Genomic DNA, 22,356 nt, shown 5'->3' with positions numbered 1-22,356 from the left:
GCCTTTGTTATTTTTGTTGGCATTGTTGCTATGTGCCATATGAAGCATACTCTCATACATATGCCCAAAATACTGTGCTGTTCCTACTGCTGCTGCTGCACATTAATAGTCAGTTACTATGCACGGTAAACGCTGGCGGGGCTCTAAAAGCCCGCACATGAAATTAGCGCGAAAAAAGACGAAAACAAATTCGTATGCAAACTTTATGGCACTACTCGTACTACTCTAGTACTATATAGTACATACATACGTGTACTACACTCCTTTGTTTTAATTTTTGTTTTGCTTTTGTTTTATTGCCTCTGACTGTGAAACAAAATGTAATTAATTAAGGCACTACCGAAAGCACCTAAAACCAAAACACCGCTGCATTTTCAAGCCAACAACTTTTCATATAAATGCCAAAACAGTCCAAAAACAAAAACAGTCCAAAAACAAAAACAAACAAAAAAAAAAAAAAAAAAAAACGCTAAACCCAACCAATCACACGCTCTGCAATTCATTTCACTTGGCATTTGATGTCAACTTTTGGTTATTACCTGAGTGCATGCAAAGACCATATTGGGCTCACACTCGCAGGTGTTTGAAATCAGCGAACCACCAGCCAGCTCTGGCTGGTTGGAAAACCGTTGGAAAACCATGACAACAGGCACTATGCGACCCAAAACAATTGTCGCACGAAACGCTGCCAAATCCTCGCCCTATTTACCATTTTTGCAGCTAATTTATCTGTTAGCCCTAAAAAGGCGAAGAAACAGATTTTAAGTTTACTGACCCCGTAAAGCTGCACTAAAACTGTTTATTCTACATGTGTTTTTCATGTTTGCACAACATTTTTCCTAAAATACCGATGCAAGTAACGTTCGAAAATGTACGAGTAGAAACAGTATTCTCTAATAGGGTTGTAAAAAAACAGCGGTTTTCCGAGATCGTCGATCTTTTGATTCGATTTTGAACGCTGTTTTTTGAACCCGATGTACCGACTATCATTGATGTTTAAATATTGGAAAGTTTTCTAATTATAAAAGGAATTCAAAATTCTATTTGGAAACTCAATTAAAAGAAAAATTAAACTTCACATTAATTGCGAAAAAAACAAGAAAATAAATACTTGTATAAAGAATGCCTAATTTGGTAAAAACTTGAATAAATTTACAAATAATCATAGACGTTAATTATATTATAAGAAATAATAAAATTTATTAATATTATTTTTGTATGTTTCCATGTTTTCAAATTGACAGTTCTTTGTCAAAAATAAATAAATAATTATTGTGATAAATGGTGTATTGTATTGCATTGCAAATATTTTGCTTAAAAACTGTGCTTTTAAAAATTTGTATACTAATGAAAAGTAAATCAATCGAAATAATCGATGTTTTGTGGCACTAGAAGTTAGAGCGATTGTGTGAAACACCTATACTTGGTACTTTAATAACAACCCTATTCGCAAGATTAATTAACCTTCATTTTATACCTTTTTTTTTCAATCTTCTTTGCTAATGTTTAAAAACTTTTCATCATTTGAAACTTTTCAAAAACTAGCACGTCCCTCAATCATTTGGTGACCCCTTTGCTAACTACCTTGATTTTTTGCTGTATTTTTCCAACAGATTTAAGCTACTACTTTTTGCTAATATCTATGGCTATACTATTCTTCAGGTACTGGAAAATATTCGTGTCGTAATTAGCCGGAAATTGCAGAGACAGTGTGTTCCATATCCCATGGCTTAGCAAATGCGCCCAAAACCCACCTTGGCAGGTGAAATGGTGTTCCATTTCCTGTGTCTATGCTAAGCATGTCTGTGCAAAAAGAAAGTCATAGTTTAAACATTTAAATGACAATGAGCATTACGAGAAAAGAAAAGTGGTAAAACGAAGAAATATTAATTACTATCCAAAGAAATGGCAAACATTGTATATGACGAAGAAAGCGACTGAATGGTTTGCCTAATTTTTCGCCAATTTAACACTCGTAGGTTGTGGCTCAATAAAACGCCTAGCAATTACAAATTACACAATTTTTGGAACCCCCCTCCCCCACACCACCTCATTTAGTCTCTGGAGGCTTTTCTAAAGTCGCACCTTCCACACACACACACACACACACACACACACACATGAGCACACAACTGAACGTGGTCGTTGCCGCTAATGTATTCAAAAGATACAAAAGAGCAGCGAAGATACTTTGATTTTGTTGCTTTGTTGTTATTTCAGTTTTTTTCTCTCTCTCTCTCTCTCTCTCTCTCTCTCTCTCTCTCTCTCTCCACCATCCCCACCAGCCCCACCTGCCCCATTCCCCATTCCCCACTTCTTCCCACAACTACAACAACAACAACAACAATAGCCAGCAAGCGTTGTGAATGTGAATGACCCTTTTGCCGCACTCACTTGCGGTTATATTTCTACAGAGATTTCTCTACGTTTCTTTGCACCGCATTCGCCGTCGTCTTCGTCGACTCCAACGTCAACGTCAACGTCAACGTCGCGACGTTAGCGACGTTAGCGTTAGCGTCAGCGTCGACGCTAGTGTTGACGCTGACGATGGCAAGTCATGTGGTGTGGTTGTTTGGTATCTCGTTGTTGGCTCATTTGCTGTTGTTGTTGTTGTTGTAGTTGTTGCTGGCCGGAAAATGAAAAGTGCAGCAGACAACAATAATAGAAAATTACGCGGTCGCCGTAAGCCGAAACCTCGCATTATACGCCCCTTAACTGAGCGGGACGGTGACCGTAATTGGGCTGCCGGCACTTCAACCCAACCAGCCTGTATAGGCGGCAACAGGTTAACTATGAAAAATGCACACACACACACACACATACTAGTATATACTACATATGTACACACATATATATATATATATACGTACAAGTACTATATACATACATACTCGTATACGCATGGAGCAGGCAGGCAGGCAGGCAGGCAGGCAGGCAAGCAGGCAGGCCGTCCCGGTGTTCGAGAAAACTGAACTGACTTAACGCCTTGTTCATCATTAAAGCCTTCTTCCAACTTCAGGACCAACTCTGCATCAAGTGTTCGCCTCTAGCGCCATTTAACAGCCAGCTGGAAAAGGCCAAAAGTTGCAAAAATCAAATGCCAGCCAGCCATTGCCTTGAGGTGCTAAGAGTTTTGTTTCAGGTTCCATTTTCCATTTTCACTCGACAGCAGACATTTCAAAGGCATTCCGCCAGCTACTACTCGTGCTATACATAAACGGGTACATAGTTTGTTCTTGAATTGTTGTCGTCACTCTGAATGCCTATTAATGATCCTGTAGAGGATGTTCAAGCACTTTAACTGCGCCTGTTAAAACTGCCATAGTCGACCGATTAAATGAATTGCATTAAGTGTGGGCAAATATTTTCGCATAAAATATTGGAAACTGCAGCAGCCAGTCGACAAGAATTGCTTTTAATAATTGGATAATAAAATAAATAAATTATCGAAATATTTCAATTTTTAAAAACTTATTTTCTTATAAATTTTTAATATGTTTTTCTTGACGTGATATGGAAATGTAATCAACTTTTTATTTATGAAATCATTAATTTATGAATAACTGATCCATTAGCAATGATTACAAATTTAATTTAATTTAGGGACAATAGCGTTATATTTTTTAAACAGTTCATATATAATTTTGGGTGTAGCTGTTCCAAATTTTAAGTGTGTTCGGCTTTTAAATGCTTGCACGATCTGAGCTTACAACATATGACTGGATTAAAAGTATCAACCGATAGTCCATTTTAGGACCAAAGTCCAGAATAAAAATAAATAAGCCTTTCATTTCCAAACACAATTGAATTATATACAATTTTTTAATGTTGTGTGACAAAAGAAATCGAACAATTTTGAGTATATATGTGTGTTAAATATAAATTGCGACGTTTTTTTTTCTATAATTGCTTGGGAACGTATTGGACTCGTCATTGCCGCGTAGATATTGGTTATTTTTTCTTTTTGTTAAAACTGCAGCTCCTTTATGCCCGAAGTATACCTTTCACCATTTCCAGAGTCTACAATTTGATCAACTCCTTGGCCTGTAGCACAACAAATGAGAGCTCTAGTATGGCAAGTGATACGTTCTTCAAATGCTCAGTATTCGAAACGAAATATTATTTACTAGTTAACTAACTTCCAATATGTTTCATACGAAAGCTAGCTTATGATGAACGGCATGTCTTTTCGAACTCCGCCAAATACCTATACATGTACTATGTACATATATATTTATAATAACCGTTTGATATATCCTCCCTAAAGCTAATGTTTGCAATCAATTAGTTACTGAATTGCCTTTGAAAGAGATATGAATTGTTAGCTGTAACCACATTTGACATTCGTTCCTCAGTGCGTAACAAGCTTGTCATATCAATGTACTGTACATGTCTATTTATATTCATACCAAAGTATTTGTGCACATGACCGACCCAAGGAGGAGCCAAAGAGCCATATTGGACCAAGAAGTAAAGCAAGAAGTCCATCTGGGAAAAAAAAATGCGTTAAGTGGCATATGACTGCCTTGGAGGCAAAGACAAATAAACGGACGTGACTTGAAATCATAAAATTAACACGAATATTGTTCATGTTTTTTCCTGATTTCTATACCCTCCATACAAAGTGTGAACGTGTATATTAGTTTTGTGACAATGCCCGTAACAATAGGAATCATTTAGTTGTTGTTAAGTACTCGTATTTGTTTCAGCATTGAGGGGCTTGTGAATGTTTGTAGGTATGAACGTTTTTATCTCAAAAGTTTACAGAGCTAGGAATGTAAATTATGGCCTAAAACGAATTCTGGACACTTATGTAATTCAGGTCCCTTTATGAAGGAATTTACTAATAAATACAGATCTGACAAATGACCGTATAGCAGGACACTAAACACTAGACGGACTTGTAAATGGTTGATTGTGAAAAGAAGAGTGCGAGGAACCGACAAAAGGATAACAAAGAAATCAAAAAGCTTTTAGTTTCTCTTTGAATATTGTTTGGGGCAGTTTTAATGAAAGGGTATCTAACACTCGACTATGTTTTGTCACAGTGTCTTACATTGTTTTGTTTAATTTTTGTGTGTTTTTGTGTGTATGTTAAATTTTATTGCGAACCACCAGAAACTCATTTATAATGTTTGAGCCGGGTCGAGGAGAGTTGGGTAAAGAAAGCAAAAAAAAGCCCATGGCATACAATTTACATACAACATATGTACATACTGCTATATATATATACTCATATCTATATACATATATATGTGTGTAGGTATAGGCGAGTACAATCGTCATACGTACAGCCATGGACGCATGTGTTTGTACACGAAATACGAATAAATACGGAGAAAAGGCAAATACTCGCGGTATTAATGCAATAAAATACAAAATAAATATGCGACCGGGCGGCAGGTAAGCAAAACGTATCAGCGGGTCATGTGATGATTTAATCAATTGTTTTTATTACTTGCTCTTTTCTTTTTTCCTCTCTCTGTGTGTGTGTCTACATTGATGTTAAATTTAAAATTCTGTAGAATGACAAGCAAGTAAAAAGCAAAACAATAACAACAACAACACAGAAAAAAGGAAATCACAAAAATGGGTATTTTTTGTTTTTTTTGTTTTTTTTTTGTTTTGAGTTTCTAAGCTGCCCGAATGACGCCATGAGGTGGGCGTGTCCCCAGCCCAGGTGCAAGCGATTCGAATCGAATCGCTTTTGAAGGCAGCTCGTTACTAGGCCCAACTAATTGCAATTGCGCGAAACATTTTTGAAATTCAAACACACATGCACACGCACACCCAATCGTATTCGTACTCGTATACTAAGCATTATGTGCATGCATTTGAATGCGATTTGGACTTTAGGTGCAGCTCAAAAATTTCATTGCATTTTCGCCACTGCTAGCTCAAATGAGCAACACCGGACATTTTCAATGTTTGTCTACAAATATTTAGACAAATATTTACCATTTTTTTCGTGTGCCTTTTCGGTATTAGTCGTCCAGCTTAGAATACGGAAACATGTTAACCAATTTTTAATATAAAAAACTAAAAGCTTCAAAATCAATAGTCACCTTGGCTGCTCAGGACCCATCCTCTGGATCTCCCCTGGGACTAGCCGGATACTACAATCTCATTATAAATGAAATAAATTTATTGTCAAGTTTATTTAACCAATTTAATGATTGCACACGATGAACAGTTTTAAATAAAACACTCTGCTAATACAAACAAAAAGTCTCTTTAAAAAACTTATGGTATACTTATTTCTCTCAGTCCTTTTTTTTTGCACCGATGGCATTTATACAAAATAATGAGACTATACCATATAGTTTGTGATAAACTTAGTCTGCATTTGTATAAAACAGGGCTACATGCCAAGTCAGTTGTCCCCTAGCGGTTATAGTTAACGAGTTATCCAAGTTCATACATGCGGACAGATGCTCGGACGAAAAGACGGACATGTTTATTTTCAATTCGTTTCGTCATGCTGAGTTATTCTGCACCTCCTTCTCTCGGTTCTGTCACAGGGTGCAAACTTTTTCTGTTACCTTTGGGAAAGGGAGGGCATAAATATGCATATCATTCATACACGTGTCTTTCCACGCCACGCCACTCCACCCCAACCCCCTCTTCCTCCCTTTGTTATGTGATCTTTGCTCATAAGCATCCTTTAACGGGCACTGGGCCTCTGTGCTCCTGACTTAAGCTCACGTGCGTTCGGTTGTCCAGTTTCCAATTAAAAAAATGTTCTCCTTCCTTCCTTCCTCTGCAAACTGTCAATTCAGATGGCAATACGATGCTGACGCCGACTTCAATGTCTTTGTAAGGATTATGCATATGGCGAGTTGTGTATAAACAACGAGTTCGCCACAGTTCAGCATTTCTGTTACATTCCTTTGAACAGTTCCCTGCTCTATAAAGTGGCTCTGCACAGTTGTTAAATAAACATATTTTTCTTTTTTTTTTCGAAAGTGTTAATTTGTACATCATTTGCAAAGTCGTTGAGTCTTTTTTTTGTACATTTGTAGTTTTTAAATGTCCTTTGTATACAATTCAAGCTTTCCTTTGCAATCTGTCATACCTTTTAATGTACAATATTGAGAGGAGAATAAATCTGATTAAACATTTTGTCTGCTAATGCTAATGATTAGATGTCTATTCTGATTAAGAGTCCCAATGTCGCTCCATTATGGCTTATAAATAATTTCATTTCAACTCATTTAGAATGGGCCATCAATACATTCATGAATCATTACCACATACTATATTTCCAATGTTGATCTTTTATCTTAATTCTCAGACATTCGATAAAAGATATGGTTTGCTAAGTGATTAATGGTTCTAAAATATCCAGAAACAATTTCAAATAATTCTAATTCTATATAGAACGTTCCGCTGTCATCGTTGAATAGTTTGTTATCCCATCTACATAGCCCTGATACATACTTTAATTCTTGTTAGAAAATAGCTGTATATTCGTCTTAGATGGTGGGTAGCTCCAAAATGTTGCCAAGTTTGAAATGTATTCAGTAACGATCTGGTCTAAAAGAAGTCGTCCCAGTCTAAATTAGGATAAAGATACTAAAATCATAGTGGACAACCGATATAAAAGATTGCTCAATAGTTTGTTATCCCATCTATATAAGCCTGTTGTATACCAGAATTCAATTTAGAAAATAGCTGCTGTCCCTTTATTTGTGAATATTGAACCCAACTTAGATGGTGGGTAGTTCCAATAATATTGCAATGTACGATCCAATGTAGAAGAAATTGTTTTATGTTAATTTTGTTTGCTTAGAAAGATATCGAAATAAAAGTAAATATTGATATGAAACGTTCCCCCTAATTTAACCCGTATAGTACCTGTACATATATAGTTGTATATATACAAGTAGATAGTAGAATATTTCGGGGCACAGACGAATGCCTTTGTTTGTTTCCACTGAGTCCAATCCATTATTGTTTCCATTATCGATTCATTTACCAGCATTTCACGCGAAGGGCACACTCTCCGGACTACGTTAATGATGTTGGGGCTTAAGTATGGGGGTATTTCAGTTTTTCTTTCTTTCTGGTTTTGGCTGCCTAGGTGCGGCCGCCCGTTTGGCACTTGGGGCGTGCTCATCAGCTCGCTTCTTTGATTGCAGCTCGAAGGCGTCGCAGCTAATTGTGGCACCGTCCCATCTTCAGTGTAGCATATTTCCGCATTTCGTCTGCCATAGTTGTTGTTGGGGTGTGTATATGCATGTGTGTGTGTGCCTGCACCTAGAGCAGCAACAACAGCCGTTACTTCTGCCTGTCAAACGTCTAGAAATGTCTGTCTAACTAGCCGTTTCTTTCAATTGGTTTCCAGTTTATTTTTTCGTCGTTCGTCTCAGGCATTCGTTCAATTTTCCACTAGATAGTAGCTGGCCAGCGGATGCAGCTCGTTCTCTGCCCGCATCACTTTGACTTCCTTTTTAGGCAAAAATTTCTCTGACCTTTACAACAACACCAACAACAACAAAAGCCAACAATAGTGAGAGTATCCATAAATCGTGCCGCTCATCTCCAACTTTTTTCTTTGGTTTGTATTTTTTTTTGTTCGGTGACATTTGCAATTCGTTTTGTGCTTGACATTAATTATGTATAATGTTTATTTGGAGAACCCCCACCCCCCCCCCCCCCCCCCCCCTCTAAGCATTGAGGGTGTATGGTGCGTGTGTGTGTGTGTGTGTGTGCGTAAATTCTCATTTTATTGAAAACACTTCCCCCCAACAAGTTGCTCACTTGATGTTTTTGTCGTTCATAAATCTCTCAGCAGAGGAAGACAGAGAAGAAGAGAGAAATACACGTCCATTAAATAGCATTTTAACTATTATTATTATTGGCATTTTGGCTTCGAGTTGCCCGCCAGTGCTCCCGTCTAACTAATCTGCTTGCTGTTCCACTGATTTGATTGTGATTAATGGCTTTTCCATAGCCAGACTATGGTTTGGTTTCGTTTGGTTCAGTCTGATTTGGTTTAGTTGGGTTGGGTTGGGGTTTTTTCGATGCTGTTTGGGTTATGCGGCCACTTGGGGGTGCAACATTTGAATCTATTATTTTGATTTCCTGCAGCATTTTTATTTCCCATCCCTTTCCTCCCACTCCCTCTCTCTCTCCCTCTCCGTCTCTCTGCATTGCTTGCTTTCCAATTTTTTGAATGTCTTAGTCCCTAGTGTGAGCTTTTTTTCGTAGCATAGTGTGCTGGCTTTTAATTTATGACCGAGCATTGCAAACACCCACACATACAGAGTATCTAACTAAATTACTCAAAGTATCCAAACGAAGAAGAAGAGGAAGAAGAAGCAGGGAATGATGGTGAAGAAATAAAGAAACTTTGAGGCGTGTGAAAACAAAGAGAGCCACAACATGCGCACCTAAGCCATTTAATGCCAACACCAAAATCCGCACCACAAGAAATGCTGCAAGACTGACGGACAAACAGACAGACAGGCAGACATACAGACAGAAGGACAGACAGACAAACGGACTGATAGACTGATGGACTGACAGACATGGGAGAGCTGCTCAAAGCAACATTCAACTCGCTTCGCTTCCACTGACAGAAGCAGAAGCAGCCACCATCTCATCCCATCCCATCCCAACCCAACACTGCCCGTTCGCGGTGGTGTTGGTCGTCGGCATCAAAATGCCAGTAAAAATATTTACGCCCGGCAGTCAAAAGGGCGCCAGTGTCGGTGCTACCCGTTGCCAGTTGCTCGCTGCCCCTGCTGCCGACGTTTGATGCACTGACAACAAATTGAGTGCACAAAAGGGATAATCGTGAAAACCCCCAAAAGGTTTTGCATAAATTTTGCGCACAGCATCAGCAGGCACCACCAACAACAACAACAACAGCAACAGCAAGTAAATCGAAGATTTCTGTTGAAAACATAAAGCTCAAAGGCAAGCTGAAATACCCACAAACACACACCCATACACACACATATATATACACAGGGCTAGGTAAATACATAAGTAAAAAAAAATAAAATTTAAGAAAAAAAAAGCGAAAAGCGGCAAAAGGGATTTGGCCAAGGCCCGAAATTGAAATCGAAACCGAAACGAAGCGCCACAATACACACACACACAGACAGAGACTCAAACACGCACACACATACAAATATATAGTACATATATAAGCTGGGAAAAAATGTTTACTATTGTCGCGTCAGGTGAAAACGATTGCTTCGGGTCCAAAAGTTGAACCTTAAGCCTTGAGTCATGTGCCGTACGCCGGTCAAGGATCAGTTTACACACACACACACACACACACATACACACACAGACAAACATACACATACACACATATAAATTGTGTGTCATTGACAAACCGAACAAAACGCCCGACCGTGCACAATTCGTAGCAATGGAGTCTGGGGATTGGGACGAGTGTCTGAAAAAATCTCAGCGTGAACCGGTATTGGGAATTATCGAACAGTAAATACAAAAGAATTGCATGGCTTTTTTATACCCTGTACCCGTAGGGTAAAAAGGGTATATTAGGTTTGTGCAAAGTATGTAACATACAGAAGGAAGCATCTCCGACCACATAAAGTATATATATTCTTGATCAGCATGACGAGAGAAATCGATCTAGACATGTCCGTCCGTCTGTCCGTCCGTCTGTCCGTCTGGATGAACGCGAGGATCTCAGAAACTATAAAAGCTAGAATAACCAAAGTTGGCATCCAGATTCTCCTAGGTCCGAGTAAGGACGAGTTTATTTTATTTTTTTTAATTTCCCCCCCCTTCCCCCGCTACAGAATTTCGTCAATAGCGTCCACATTTCAAATGCTACCTAAACTAAACTTTGCACACATAATTTATATATAATTGTCTACTGTTGTTCAAAATTTTATTCAATTCGGTCAATTCTAAGAAAAGTTATTAGCGAAACAAATTCTCGCCAGTACAACCCCCACAAACTGCAGCAACAAGTTCGCTCTTCTTCTTCCTCTTTTTGCTGCTGCTATAGGCGCATATAACTCAGTGACGCAAGTTTACCTGGGTACAGGGTATTACACTGTCGGGCTTGCTCGACTGTAGCGTTCTCTCTTGTTTTCTTAACATTTTATGCCAGCATTAGTAGGCCGCCTACTGGAAATATACTCCACAATTATTTCTTTGTTATCAACTCTTCTGCTCATTCCGTATTTACCTAAAAAATAAATATATTTCCAATGATTTTAAGTATTCATTGCAATAACTAAGACGATCCAGCGATTGTTGTGGCTGTTGACTGCGTTAGAATAATCACCGATCGGATGCTTTTGGATCTGGACACGGTTCTGCTGTTCCCAGAAGTGGGAAACATCCTATAACAAGTTATTAAAAATATATCCAAATTGTTTTTTTTTTTTCAAATGCATTATTATTTGTAAGACAATTGTAGAGGTTTTTCAAAATCCGACAGATCTAACTTCTTCTAAATTCTACCTGACCTTGGTTCCACCAAATACCTTCAAATCTTGACTTATTTAAACAATAAACTATTAAGATTAGGTATTAGAATAGTAAGTTCTCTTGGAATAATCTCTTTTTTACTTTACCTTAAAAACAGAAGATTTTTAAGTCTTCTTCTTGATTATTTCTATTCTTTATAAAGTTTAGTAAAGGATTTTCTTTTATTTTCTTTTTTAATAAGTAATTTTAATATTAATATTTGAAATTTAATATTAATATTAAGATTGGAGCTATGCTTTATATTCAAAATTCCAAAAATGCGAGCATTGTAAAACCGTTTTTATTTGATTGCGTGAATTAATTATTTCTATGATTGGTTTAGTGGCTTCCTAAAAGTAAATAGGATCCTTTAAGACGAGATAAAAATATTAATCGGTTATTATAATTATTATTTATCCAATGCCTGCCGAACTTTTAAGTCAACATTTTAAAACAAATCAACAAATTGTTCAAGTTTAATCACAAATTTAATTCAACTCTGAATTAATCACAATTCAGCTTCTAAGTGCAGCTTTTTCGGACTGCTTTTGTTCGTAATACATGCGTATATACATATATATATACATACACTATATGTATAAAGGTATGCTCGAGATATATGCGGTATATATAAATGAAGGAAAAAGAGAGAAATGCCAGCGCATTTTGATTTATGTTTTGTTGCATAACTTTTGCGAGTGCGTATATATTAATTATATTCGTATTGAGCTCAAAGCCAACTTTGACACACTCAGCAAAAACTGAGCCATTAATATATAAATAAGTATATACTCGTGGTATGTAAGTAGGAGCAAAAAATACATAAATATAAATATACACGAGTAGGGTGTGCTAAATAAAAAAAATATATGAAAATGAAAACAAAAATGAACTGAAAGCCAAACGAAAATATAAACTTCACCTATTAACACAGATTTTGTTTCTTGTTGTTGTTTTGGCTAAACTCTGTTGTTTTTTTGTTTTTGTTGCTGTTGTTGTTGCCTTAGGTTTATTTTTCGGGGCAGCTGTTTTTGGCGCATTGCTGTCGCACATTTGCTAAATGCTGACGGAGACAGTGACAGCGGCGACGGCCAAGTCAAAGATATTTAACCCAAAAACCGTACTCACACACAGACACACACACACACACACACACTAACACACAGGCGAGACACAGTTAAGCTCACATGACCAACTGAGCAAAAAAGCACAACGGCAATGAACAAAAAGGCGGACTCAGTGTCGACTAAAAGAAAAGCTTCGAACTAGCAGTGGACGTGGACTCGTGACAAAATCTGCTGAGGCGTGAGTCACGATCAGACATACAAACTATTCACACATGATGCCGCAGTCGAGTCGGACACAATTATTAAAAAGTGATAATTACTGGCCGGCCAGTTGCAGTTTTTATCTACATTTTGTAAGACTTTCAAAATAAGATAATGCATTGAGAATAGTTGGGGAATAAGGGGAACATCCACAATCTCGTAAAAGAGAAGCCATGTCCATTGTAGAATAGTTTTGTATCTAGTGTCTAGAAAAAATGCACACATGTCCATTCCTAGTTTAATTTTTGTAGGTCTGTACTAATTTTAATTAGGTCTAATCCCATTTAGAAGCTGTTGTCTAATTATGTTTGCAAATTTTATGAACTTTTTATTTATTTACTTTATTTAATTTAAATATATTTGATTTTATTTGGCTTTTTTTATAAGCTGTATATAACGTTTTTAAAATTACAGACCATCTATGGTAGTCTAAGCTATAACGACGTGGCCTTGAGATTAACTTAAAAAAAGTTATAAACTATATTTTAATGCATTTTTTGTAACAGAGCTATTTACAGAAGGGAATGGATGAATCAATGAACATATTGTGGAATTGTAATATGTATAACTATAATTTATGAACTATATGTGACGCTTTAAGAAACTTTAAATAAACCGACGGGTAGTGTAGAAACAAGTTTCTACAATAAATTGACAATCTCGCAGGAATTCTTTTTGGTCAGGATGACAAACCGAGTCGATATAGCCATGTCCGTCTGTCCGTTCGTCTGTATGAACGCCAGGATCTCAGAAAGTTGAAGCCTTGGTCAGGCGCTGAAATGGAAACCTTTAGAGTCCTTTGCGGACTGCAATACTTAATCCCACCAAAATACTTCCTTTAACTAAAACTGCTCAAATATTGTAACTCAGAGAGTGGACATACTATAGAATAGAATAGAATGATATAAATACTATATATATATATATATATATATAATAAAAAATATAGTTAATACGTTGGCCTCATTGGAACATTTTCGTGTATTTTCGTGGCACAAACAAGACTCTGATTGCGGCGTCAGCGACTCCACTGTTGATGGCCAGAGCTAAATGCGGCGCCGCAAAGTCACTTCAGTTGCTCTGCTCCGCTTATTTTTGTTGTTGTTGTTGTTGTTATTGTTTACTGTTGTCGGCAATGCATTGAAGTCTCAGCACAAATTGTCAAAAGTCAAAACGCATAGATGCACAGAAATGTTGGCAATGCTATTGAAGAAAACGAGAGAAAATCTTTAAAGTCAATTCTGGCAGTTTTCCGAATCCGTGGGCAAAGGAGTCGCAACTGGGGAAGACTTAGCTTTAAGAAGGGAATGTGTGTAGTTGGCGCAAAGAAAACTTTTATGTAGTATGTCTATTTAATAAGCATAACAAACCGACAGCGTGAACATTGTTTTTCCTCTTTTTTTTTTTTTGATGCAAATTTCTTATGCGCTACACAATGTGAATTTCATCTTATTTTATATTTATTATGATTATTTTTTTTCCTTATCATATTTCTTATTTTTGACATAACGTACACCTGATGCCGCCAGCTGCGGCCGCTCCAAATTGGCCGACACTTCAGACTCGAGCGTGCCCCGAACAACCTTTGCCCTCGACCAGCCGCCCCCCTCGACAGCCAGCCACCATCGCCTCCCTCCCGCCACCCAACCCCTCTAATTCTGTGCACCTCGTCTCGTCCGCCTGCTGTTGGCATTTTTCAGCAGCCGGCAAAATTTTCAGCGCGCACATTAGCGCGGCTTTGAGTGGCACACGCAATAAATCCGGCTAATATGATATGGCACCGCAGTGGCAGCGCCTGTCTGCGTTACAGCATCGAGGAAGGGCCTTCCCCTTTCCCCTTGCCGCTTGCCACTTGCCCATCACCTATCATCGACCGCGCACCGCACACCGCCCGCATATTTCAATTTCAAGTTATGAGCGTTCGAGGGGCATCCCCCCTCTAAATGGCCACAGCCGTGCAAATTGCGTTACCAATTTCTTGCAATTGCCGCGCAGCTCAACGCCCATAATGAAAACGGGCAGGTGCTGCTCGGCCTGCCTAGCCATCGACATCGCCATTTCCATCGCCATCGCCATCAAGGTCCACGAAGAGTTGGAGTCTAAGTCAGAGCCGGACCACCGCGAAGAATGCTTAAATGGTCGCAGTTATTGTTGTTTTTTGTGGCTTTAAAGGCGCGTGACCTTCTATTAGCTTGACTCTGATTTGCAAATAATAAGTATATATAAGGTGTATATACGAATTATATAGAATTTCTAATACAACTATATACTAGGATTAGTCCAAGATGACAGGGGAATTGTATCTGTCCAGCAGATTTATTTAATACTTAGTATAAGCTATTCATCGAATTAATATTTGCTAATACAGTCTTTTCCTTATATAGTACACGTATATATAAAAACCCCACGATGTCATTTTAAAAGCTACAGGAAGCACTGAATGGTATGATAATAAAATAATATAGAAATAAAGAGTTGTTAGACAGTTCCCAATAAACATACCCACACATTACGTTTTAAAGTACTTTACAAAAACTTGGGAGTATCTCTTTTGGCAAAAAAAGCGTTATTTTATGATCTGTGGCGATAGCTATAGAGAACCTGCCATTTCATGTAAGGCCTTGAACTGGCCGGCTAAATCACAAGTCGGAGTTGATGTTGGCATCGTATCACTATTCACTGAGTTTTGTGAAATCCCGTTGTTCAGGAAATTGGGTTTTGATGTTTCCTGTTTCCTGTAGGTTTTTATAATTCTATCTGTATAATATTTATTATTATTACTTATGTGTATTCAGTTGTTTTTTCAAATTTGTGTTCGTTTTTAATATTTCCATAATCAATAGGCGATTATTTTTTGCTAATCGTTGGAAATCGTGAGCTGTACAAAATTTCCAGCCTTTTACCATGGAAAAGAGCATCAAACAAACAACTTTCATTATACAAGTTTTTACCTATTTTATTGGAAATACTTTAACGTTAGGCGAATTACAAATTATTTTTTACTTTAGCTGAAGACATGATTTTGAAAATTCTCATTAAAACGCGATCGCTTTTTCTAACCTTTTTCATGGATAAAGCTTTTTTTGATACATTATGCGATTTCCAACACTAATTTACAATGACTTAAAATAATTTATTTCAAATAAATGCGAAATAGTCAAAGCATTATAAAAATGATTTATGCTATTTTAAGAAATCGAAAAGAAATTACAGCAATGAAATTTTTTAAAACTTCTGAAAGTGTAATTTCTGAAATGAACATGTACCTAATGGAATTGTTATGGCGTTGAAAATGAGGGGAGTGTTGGAAAGTGGTTAACAAATTTGTTTTGTATTCCAAAATATACATAGAATGTAATGATTTCTGTGGTTCTTCAAAGAGGAGAATTGGCAACAGTTCGTTTTAAATTTATCTTCAACCGGGTGGTAAATTGTTTAATTCGTGTGCAGCGTGAGCGCGCGTGAGTGTGCTTGAGTGTGCGTGTCTTTACGTGTTTTTGCGTGTCTTTGCGTGTGTGGTTTGTTAAGTACATGTGTGAGAACTGGTTTCACTGATTTTTAATTTCAATTGTCTGCCTCAAATACACTCTGTTGCACATACATATGTACATACGTGTATTGTATGTACACACACACACACACACACACACACATACACATACATACATGTGTGCCTATGTACGTATGTGTGTCTATTTGTGCCATTTTTATTTGCGCGCATTAGCAATTTCTTTTGTTAGCTCGTTGCTGCTGCCTCTGCCATTGCCGCTGCCATTGTCATCGGCGCCCCTCAATCCTAGGGTCTGCCATGCTGCCCCATTGTTATTGTTACTAATGCTGCGCCACTGCTCTGACAGTCACACTCACACTCTTACTCGCACTCCCGTACCGCCCCCAGTGTTCCAGTGACGACCTCAGCTTTAGCTTCAGCTGCACAGCTCCAGCTCCAAACCACACAGCTCTCTTTGCAATTTTCACCAAACGAAGCTCTGCATTACTATGTATGTGGCTTCTTCTTTCTGATTATTGTGGCACACGCTGTGCGGGATATGCCACATTTACATACGAGTATGTGAAGTGTAAAGCTCACACCATCATCATCAACAACATCATTATCATGGAGAGGCATGTAACGCCTCATCCATAATATACTTATGATGCATGCGTACCCTTAAAAAATCTGTAGCATTTAATGCCTTAACAAGTAATTGTGGGGTACCAGTGAGGACTCTAATAAATAAACTTCCTTGAAACATTCACTTCTTTGCATGGATACAAATACTTGTAAATATCTTTAGGGCTCTCTAAAAATATTACAAAAGCTTTAGGAAAGCATTGGAAATTATTCTTTCGAGCTCCACCTTACAGTTTTTCACAGCTAAAAGCAAATTTTCTATCGAGATGGTATTTTATTTAGAACTTCTTTAAGCTTCTTTACACAAATCCAATCTTAATTAAATGATCTTGCTATACTATATTATATATTTGATATGCGCGGTAGTTGTTCTAAATCATATCTAAAGCTATCAAATAATTTCCACAAATAGAGCAGCAATTCGATCGAACACAACGAAAAAACAGATATACTTGTATGACAGGGTTACTACCCCAAAATAAAGTCGAAATGTTTTTAATTAAAGCTAGACTCGAGAAAATTAGATAGCTCTAGATAAATTTGGATTGAGAAGGAATCGAATAGTTTGGCTCTGCCTCGTAATCTCCAAATTAGAGAAATTTGTTTTCCTTCCGAATTATCAATATTTTCCATTCTGTATGCCCGTTTCAGAAATCTTTATATTGCTTTCTTGTTATTAGGGATAGTTTTTCGTTTTCTTCTTCTTTTTCGAATGCCTCTCCAGCATACAAGATTCTTGATGTTTTTTGCATCATTTTGTGGTTTTCATTTGTTCTCTAATTTAACGTAATCTGTCTGTCCGATATTTGTGTATATGTAGTATGTATGTATGTATGTATGTATGTATGTATGTATGTATGTATGTATGTATGTATGTATGTATAGTTAGATATATGTACATATGTATATATAGTGAAGATGTTTTCAGGCCTCTACTTGTTCTTTTCAACTGGCGACGTCTTTTGTGGCGTTACGGTCGTCGGCTTAATTTTGTGTGCGGTAATTTGTTGAGCGGCTTTGTTAAATAAATACATACGTCATTTATTGTTGCCCATTGTGTAATATACATAGTATACATTCAGACAACAACACACACAAATCTGTATAACTATATATATATCGGAATAATAGATCTCGGTGAGGTCGTACAACAAGTGCGTGCGTTCGTCAAATTGCTTTAGAATGAACTGATTGCTGTGGCGTCGTGGGGGGTGGACAGAGGTGATGGGGAAGGAGGGGGCGGGGGCGCGGCTTCTGGAGGACGTCTTATTGAGCGGTTGAGGCTAAACGCGTGCTCAGAATCGTGTGTGGAGACGAATAAATTAGCAGTGATTTGCATTGGAGTGAAACAATTGCTCGATATGCAGTTACTCTGTTATATTTATTGGCTTTTTTCCTCGCTCTCTTCGCTTCAAACTCGAATTCCCAATCGAAAATACACGTAATTCTGTTTTTACACGGTATTTTGGTTCCTCAAACAACAAATAGGGGATTTGTTCCTTATATATGAAATTTTTAATTTTCAAAACGTGTTATATCAAAATCGTGTAAAAAAAGACCGCGTAAAAACAGAATTAGGTGTACTTAAATTTTGAATACGAAAGGAAAATTCAATTGCGGCTCAGAGTTGCCAATTTGGCTTTTTTCCCATCAAATCTGGTTGTTTTTGATATTCGAAATTGGGGGAATTTTGGTTTTTTGAATATACATTTAGCTCTTTTTACGCTTTTTGTAATTTTGTAAAATTGGAAGCATTTAAAAATAAATTTTTACGAGCATTTGAAATGAAATGTAGCTTTTTTGTAACATTTTTAGCTTTATTTCCGTCAAAAACAGCTTTTTTCCTTTCTAAAAAGTTGGCAACACTGCTGTGATTACCTGTCTCTGTTTCTCTCTCTGTCTCTTTCTCTCTCTTTCTCTCTCTCCTAGAGAGGAAGCGACGTTTTAATTTGCTCTTTTCCGATCACTCGTTTTTACTACTTGTATTATTTTAAAACTGATTATTGCATGCAGATAAGAGGAAGAGGGAGAGAATATCGCTTGCTTAATATATGATTATTTGTTTATTTAATGATCGCATTAGCTAGCTAGCTAGCTTTATAATCCCAAGATCGGATCAACAATCAAGGATCGAAACTAAGCCTAAGCTGCTAGAGTATTTGTTTTAATCCGCAGCTTTCCATTTGGCATTGCGATAAAGTTAAGCAGATAAATACATATAAATGCCAATAATTTGCAATATTTTAAAACAGTCTTGTGTCTCGACTGCAACATTTTTAATCCTGAAAAACATACTATTATTTTGGTCTTTTTTTTTGTATTTCTAGTTATCAATCAAATCCTTATTTCCATAAATGTTTGTTATTATGGATTGGATCCGGTTGATAAACTTTTTAGCTAGCTGGGCGGATTCCTGTCTTTTAAAGAAATGTAAAGAGGGGTGCGTGAAAAGCCCAAACCAAACTTTTCATAACTGTAAATAGATGGCTTTCCCATAAGCGACTTAAATCTAAGAACTATCCTCTTAACATGACAACTCATTGCATGTGTTGAAAAAGTAAAAGTTTTGAATGCAATTTACTTATAAAACATTTCTCTGCTCTTTTTCTCTTTACAGGTCAAAGGACAAATGCCAAGAAGCTGTTAACTTTCGAAGTTATTTCCATCTTTGCTTTTTGTGTGTGTGCGTGTGTTTTTTTTTGTTTTGTTGAGAGTGCGTTGTTTGCATATCGTTTGAATTCGCTTAAAATATTGAGAAAGAAGAAATGCAGAAAAATGATATTAAGTAGACGGTAATGGAAAACGAGAATACAATTTTTTCGGGCAATATTAATTTCAATTTTTAAGTGCTGACAAAAAGTTGCTGGCTGAGGAGGAGGACGAGTCGGCTGCTGAGACGCAACAGGCAAAAGTTCAAATAAAGCGGCAAAAAGTTTTTCAATTATTGTAAAAAGTGTTAAAAAACGTCGGCGCGCGAGTAGAGAGGAGAGTTTGTTGTAAAAAAAAAAATCCAAAAATAAAGAGAAAAGTGAGCGAGCGAGTGAGCGCGTATTTATCAAAAGTTAAGGCAAAAGAAAAGAAATGGAAAATGGAAGGAAAAAAATGAACGAAAACAAAATAGAATTAAATTAAATTAAAAAGGCGCATTCATAAATTGTGGCACAAAGCTCAAAAATGGCGACGCAGCAATTTAATTAATTGCCTTCGTTTGAGAGCCAATGTGTTTATAATTCACACTCTCTTTCTCCTTTTGCAGAGCAGAGCTCAGAGTTTAATTAAAGTTAAAGAGCTAATGGTTTTTTTTTCTTGCGGCCGTGTGTTAACAACAACAAACAATAAACGGTTAAATTCATTTCAAAAGCATAAACAAAACATACAAAAATATATCTTCTTCTATACATAAATATATATCCCAAAAATCGTGCTAAGACCGAAAAAAGAAAACAAAAGAGAACAGGAAACGGGGCAGTGAGAGTAAGAAAGTGTTCGCACTGCGACTGTTGTAGCAACAACAACAACAACAGCAGCAACAGACAAGTGGCAAAAGACAACGCCAAAATGAGTCCGAGGCCCGTGGGCATTGGATTCGCTTCTGGGCGCAAACCACCCAATGCGAAAATGCGGTGGCGTCCCAATCATAACAGCGACAGCGATAGCGGCAGCGGCAGCGACAATACAACGGCTGTGGAGGCGACTAAAACAACAACAGCACCAGCTGCAACAACAACAACAGCAATAACAACAACAGTAACAAGAAAACCAAGAACAGCAGCAGCAGCAGCGGCGGCAGCAACTATAACAAGGAGACCGCGCACAAGGATAGCAACCACAATTGCAACAACAACAGCAGCGACAACAACAACAACAACAGCAACATCAATATCAACACCACAACAACGCAAACAACACAACAAACAACATTGGAACACCAGTCGACATTTGGGCGCACTCGGCGCTTTATTCCTGGCCATTGTTGCGCTAAATAATTTCGATTGTTTCCTAACGCTAGCTTCGGCGTCACTTCTCGGCGAGGGGCGCATTCATCAGGATCCAACAGGTGAGTAACCCCATCCCCCATCCCCCCATCCCCTCCAAAAGCCCACTTCCCTGCATGCTGGCATCATTATGATGCCATCACGATGCCGTCACTCTTCATTAAATAAATCACAAGTAAATTATTTGATTTGTGAACACATTCTATCAATTATTTCGATATACATTGTATACATATATGCGAATATCAAATATTGAAACCCCCCACGGGCTATGCATTAGCTTGATTTGATTGAAGATTTGATTATTCGCGATGTGCGACAAGGGAAGCAGCTTAAACGCAGCTGGATTCCTTACAAATAGGTGCAGGCAACAATGCTGTTGTCACATTACAATTACTACTCCATCGGGTAGATCTGAAATATGTTCGAGAACTACAAGTATATTCATGTGGATAAAATCCTCCTTTCCATATTACTTGTAAGTAGTTTTCTATGCGCAGCTGGGGTTAAATAATATCTGCAATATTTTTTAAATGCAACTATTAAGCTATTTATAAATAAAAAGACCATACAACTAAACAATTACAGTTTCTCGTTAAATTTTGGAGAACTCTTCAAAAGACAGGTCTTCAAAGTTGTCTCTTTTCCGCTTTTTTTTTATGTAAATGAAGTATTGACAAATTTCTCAAAAATATTTTCTTTGGCAAACACAATAGCCCGTGCCGTTCATCTTATCTGAAGTTTTATGGTTCGTATAAATTCCTGCCGCCACAATAGCAGCATTATTATTCGATTCCTTCATATGACATCGTTTCCATTCATGATTTGCAATAAACATATTTTATTGGCTTGGAAAAAATTCTAGATCTATTTATCTATTTATCTATTTATCTATTTATATATTTATCTATTTATCTATTTATCTATTTATCTATTTATCTATTCATCTATTTATCTATTTATCTATTTATCTATTTATCTATTTATCTATTTATCTATTTATCTATTTATCTATTTATCTATTTATCTATTTATCTATTTATTTATTTATCTATTTATTTATTTATATATTTATATATTTATATATTTATATATTTATCTATTTATCTATTTATCTATTTATCTATTTATCTATTTATCTATTTATCTATTTATCTATCTATCTCGATCCATCCATCTATTTATATATCCATATATCTATCTATGTATGTATGTATGTATCTATCTATCTATCTATCTATCTATCTATCAATCTATCTATCTATCTATATAAATATCTATCTATCTATCTATCTATCTATCTATCTATCTATCCATCCATCAATCTATTTATCTATTTATACATCTATCTACATAACTATCTTTGTATCTGTATATCTATCTATTTGCGATGGACGTCCTTTACTTGTTTGTGGAAAAATTGCCTCGCTAAAAT

General features: G+C 36.9%; 2 protein-coding genes across 2 annotated transcripts in view; both read left to right on the top strand.

Annotated features, from left to right (window-relative positions):
- Window positions 1-19,636, top strand: part of LOC115630084 — a 160,872-nt gene extending 141,236 nt beyond the window's left edge. Inside the window, exon 5 of the mRNA XM_030526710.1 lies at window positions 19,544-19,636. The gene's annotated coding sequence lies outside the window, so the exon portion shown is untranslated. The remainder of the gene's footprint in view (window positions 1-19,543) is intronic.
- A 626-nt stretch (window positions 19,637-20,262) lies between these two features.
- LOC115630082 (salivary glue protein Sgs-3-like) lies at window positions 20,263-20,991 on the top strand. Its single transcript, XM_030526707.1, has one exon. It carries the CDS (start codon window positions 20,485-20,487, stop codon window positions 20,989-20,991), a length of 507 nt encoding a protein of 168 aa, XP_030382567.1. The 5' UTR covers window positions 20,263-20,484.
- Window positions 20,992-22,356: the final 1,365 nt, after the last annotated feature.

Source organism: Scaptodrosophila lebanonensis, unplaced genomic scaffold (assembly GCF_003285725.1).
Source record: "Scaptodrosophila lebanonensis strain 11010-0011.00,11010-0021.00 unplaced genomic scaffold, SlebRS2 tig00000311-arrow-arrow-pilon, whole genome shotgun sequence".
Lineage (NCBI taxonomy): Eukaryota > Metazoa > Arthropoda > Insecta > Diptera > Drosophilidae > Scaptodrosophila > Scaptodrosophila lebanonensis.
This window is presented reverse-complemented; position numbering and strand designations above follow the sequence as displayed.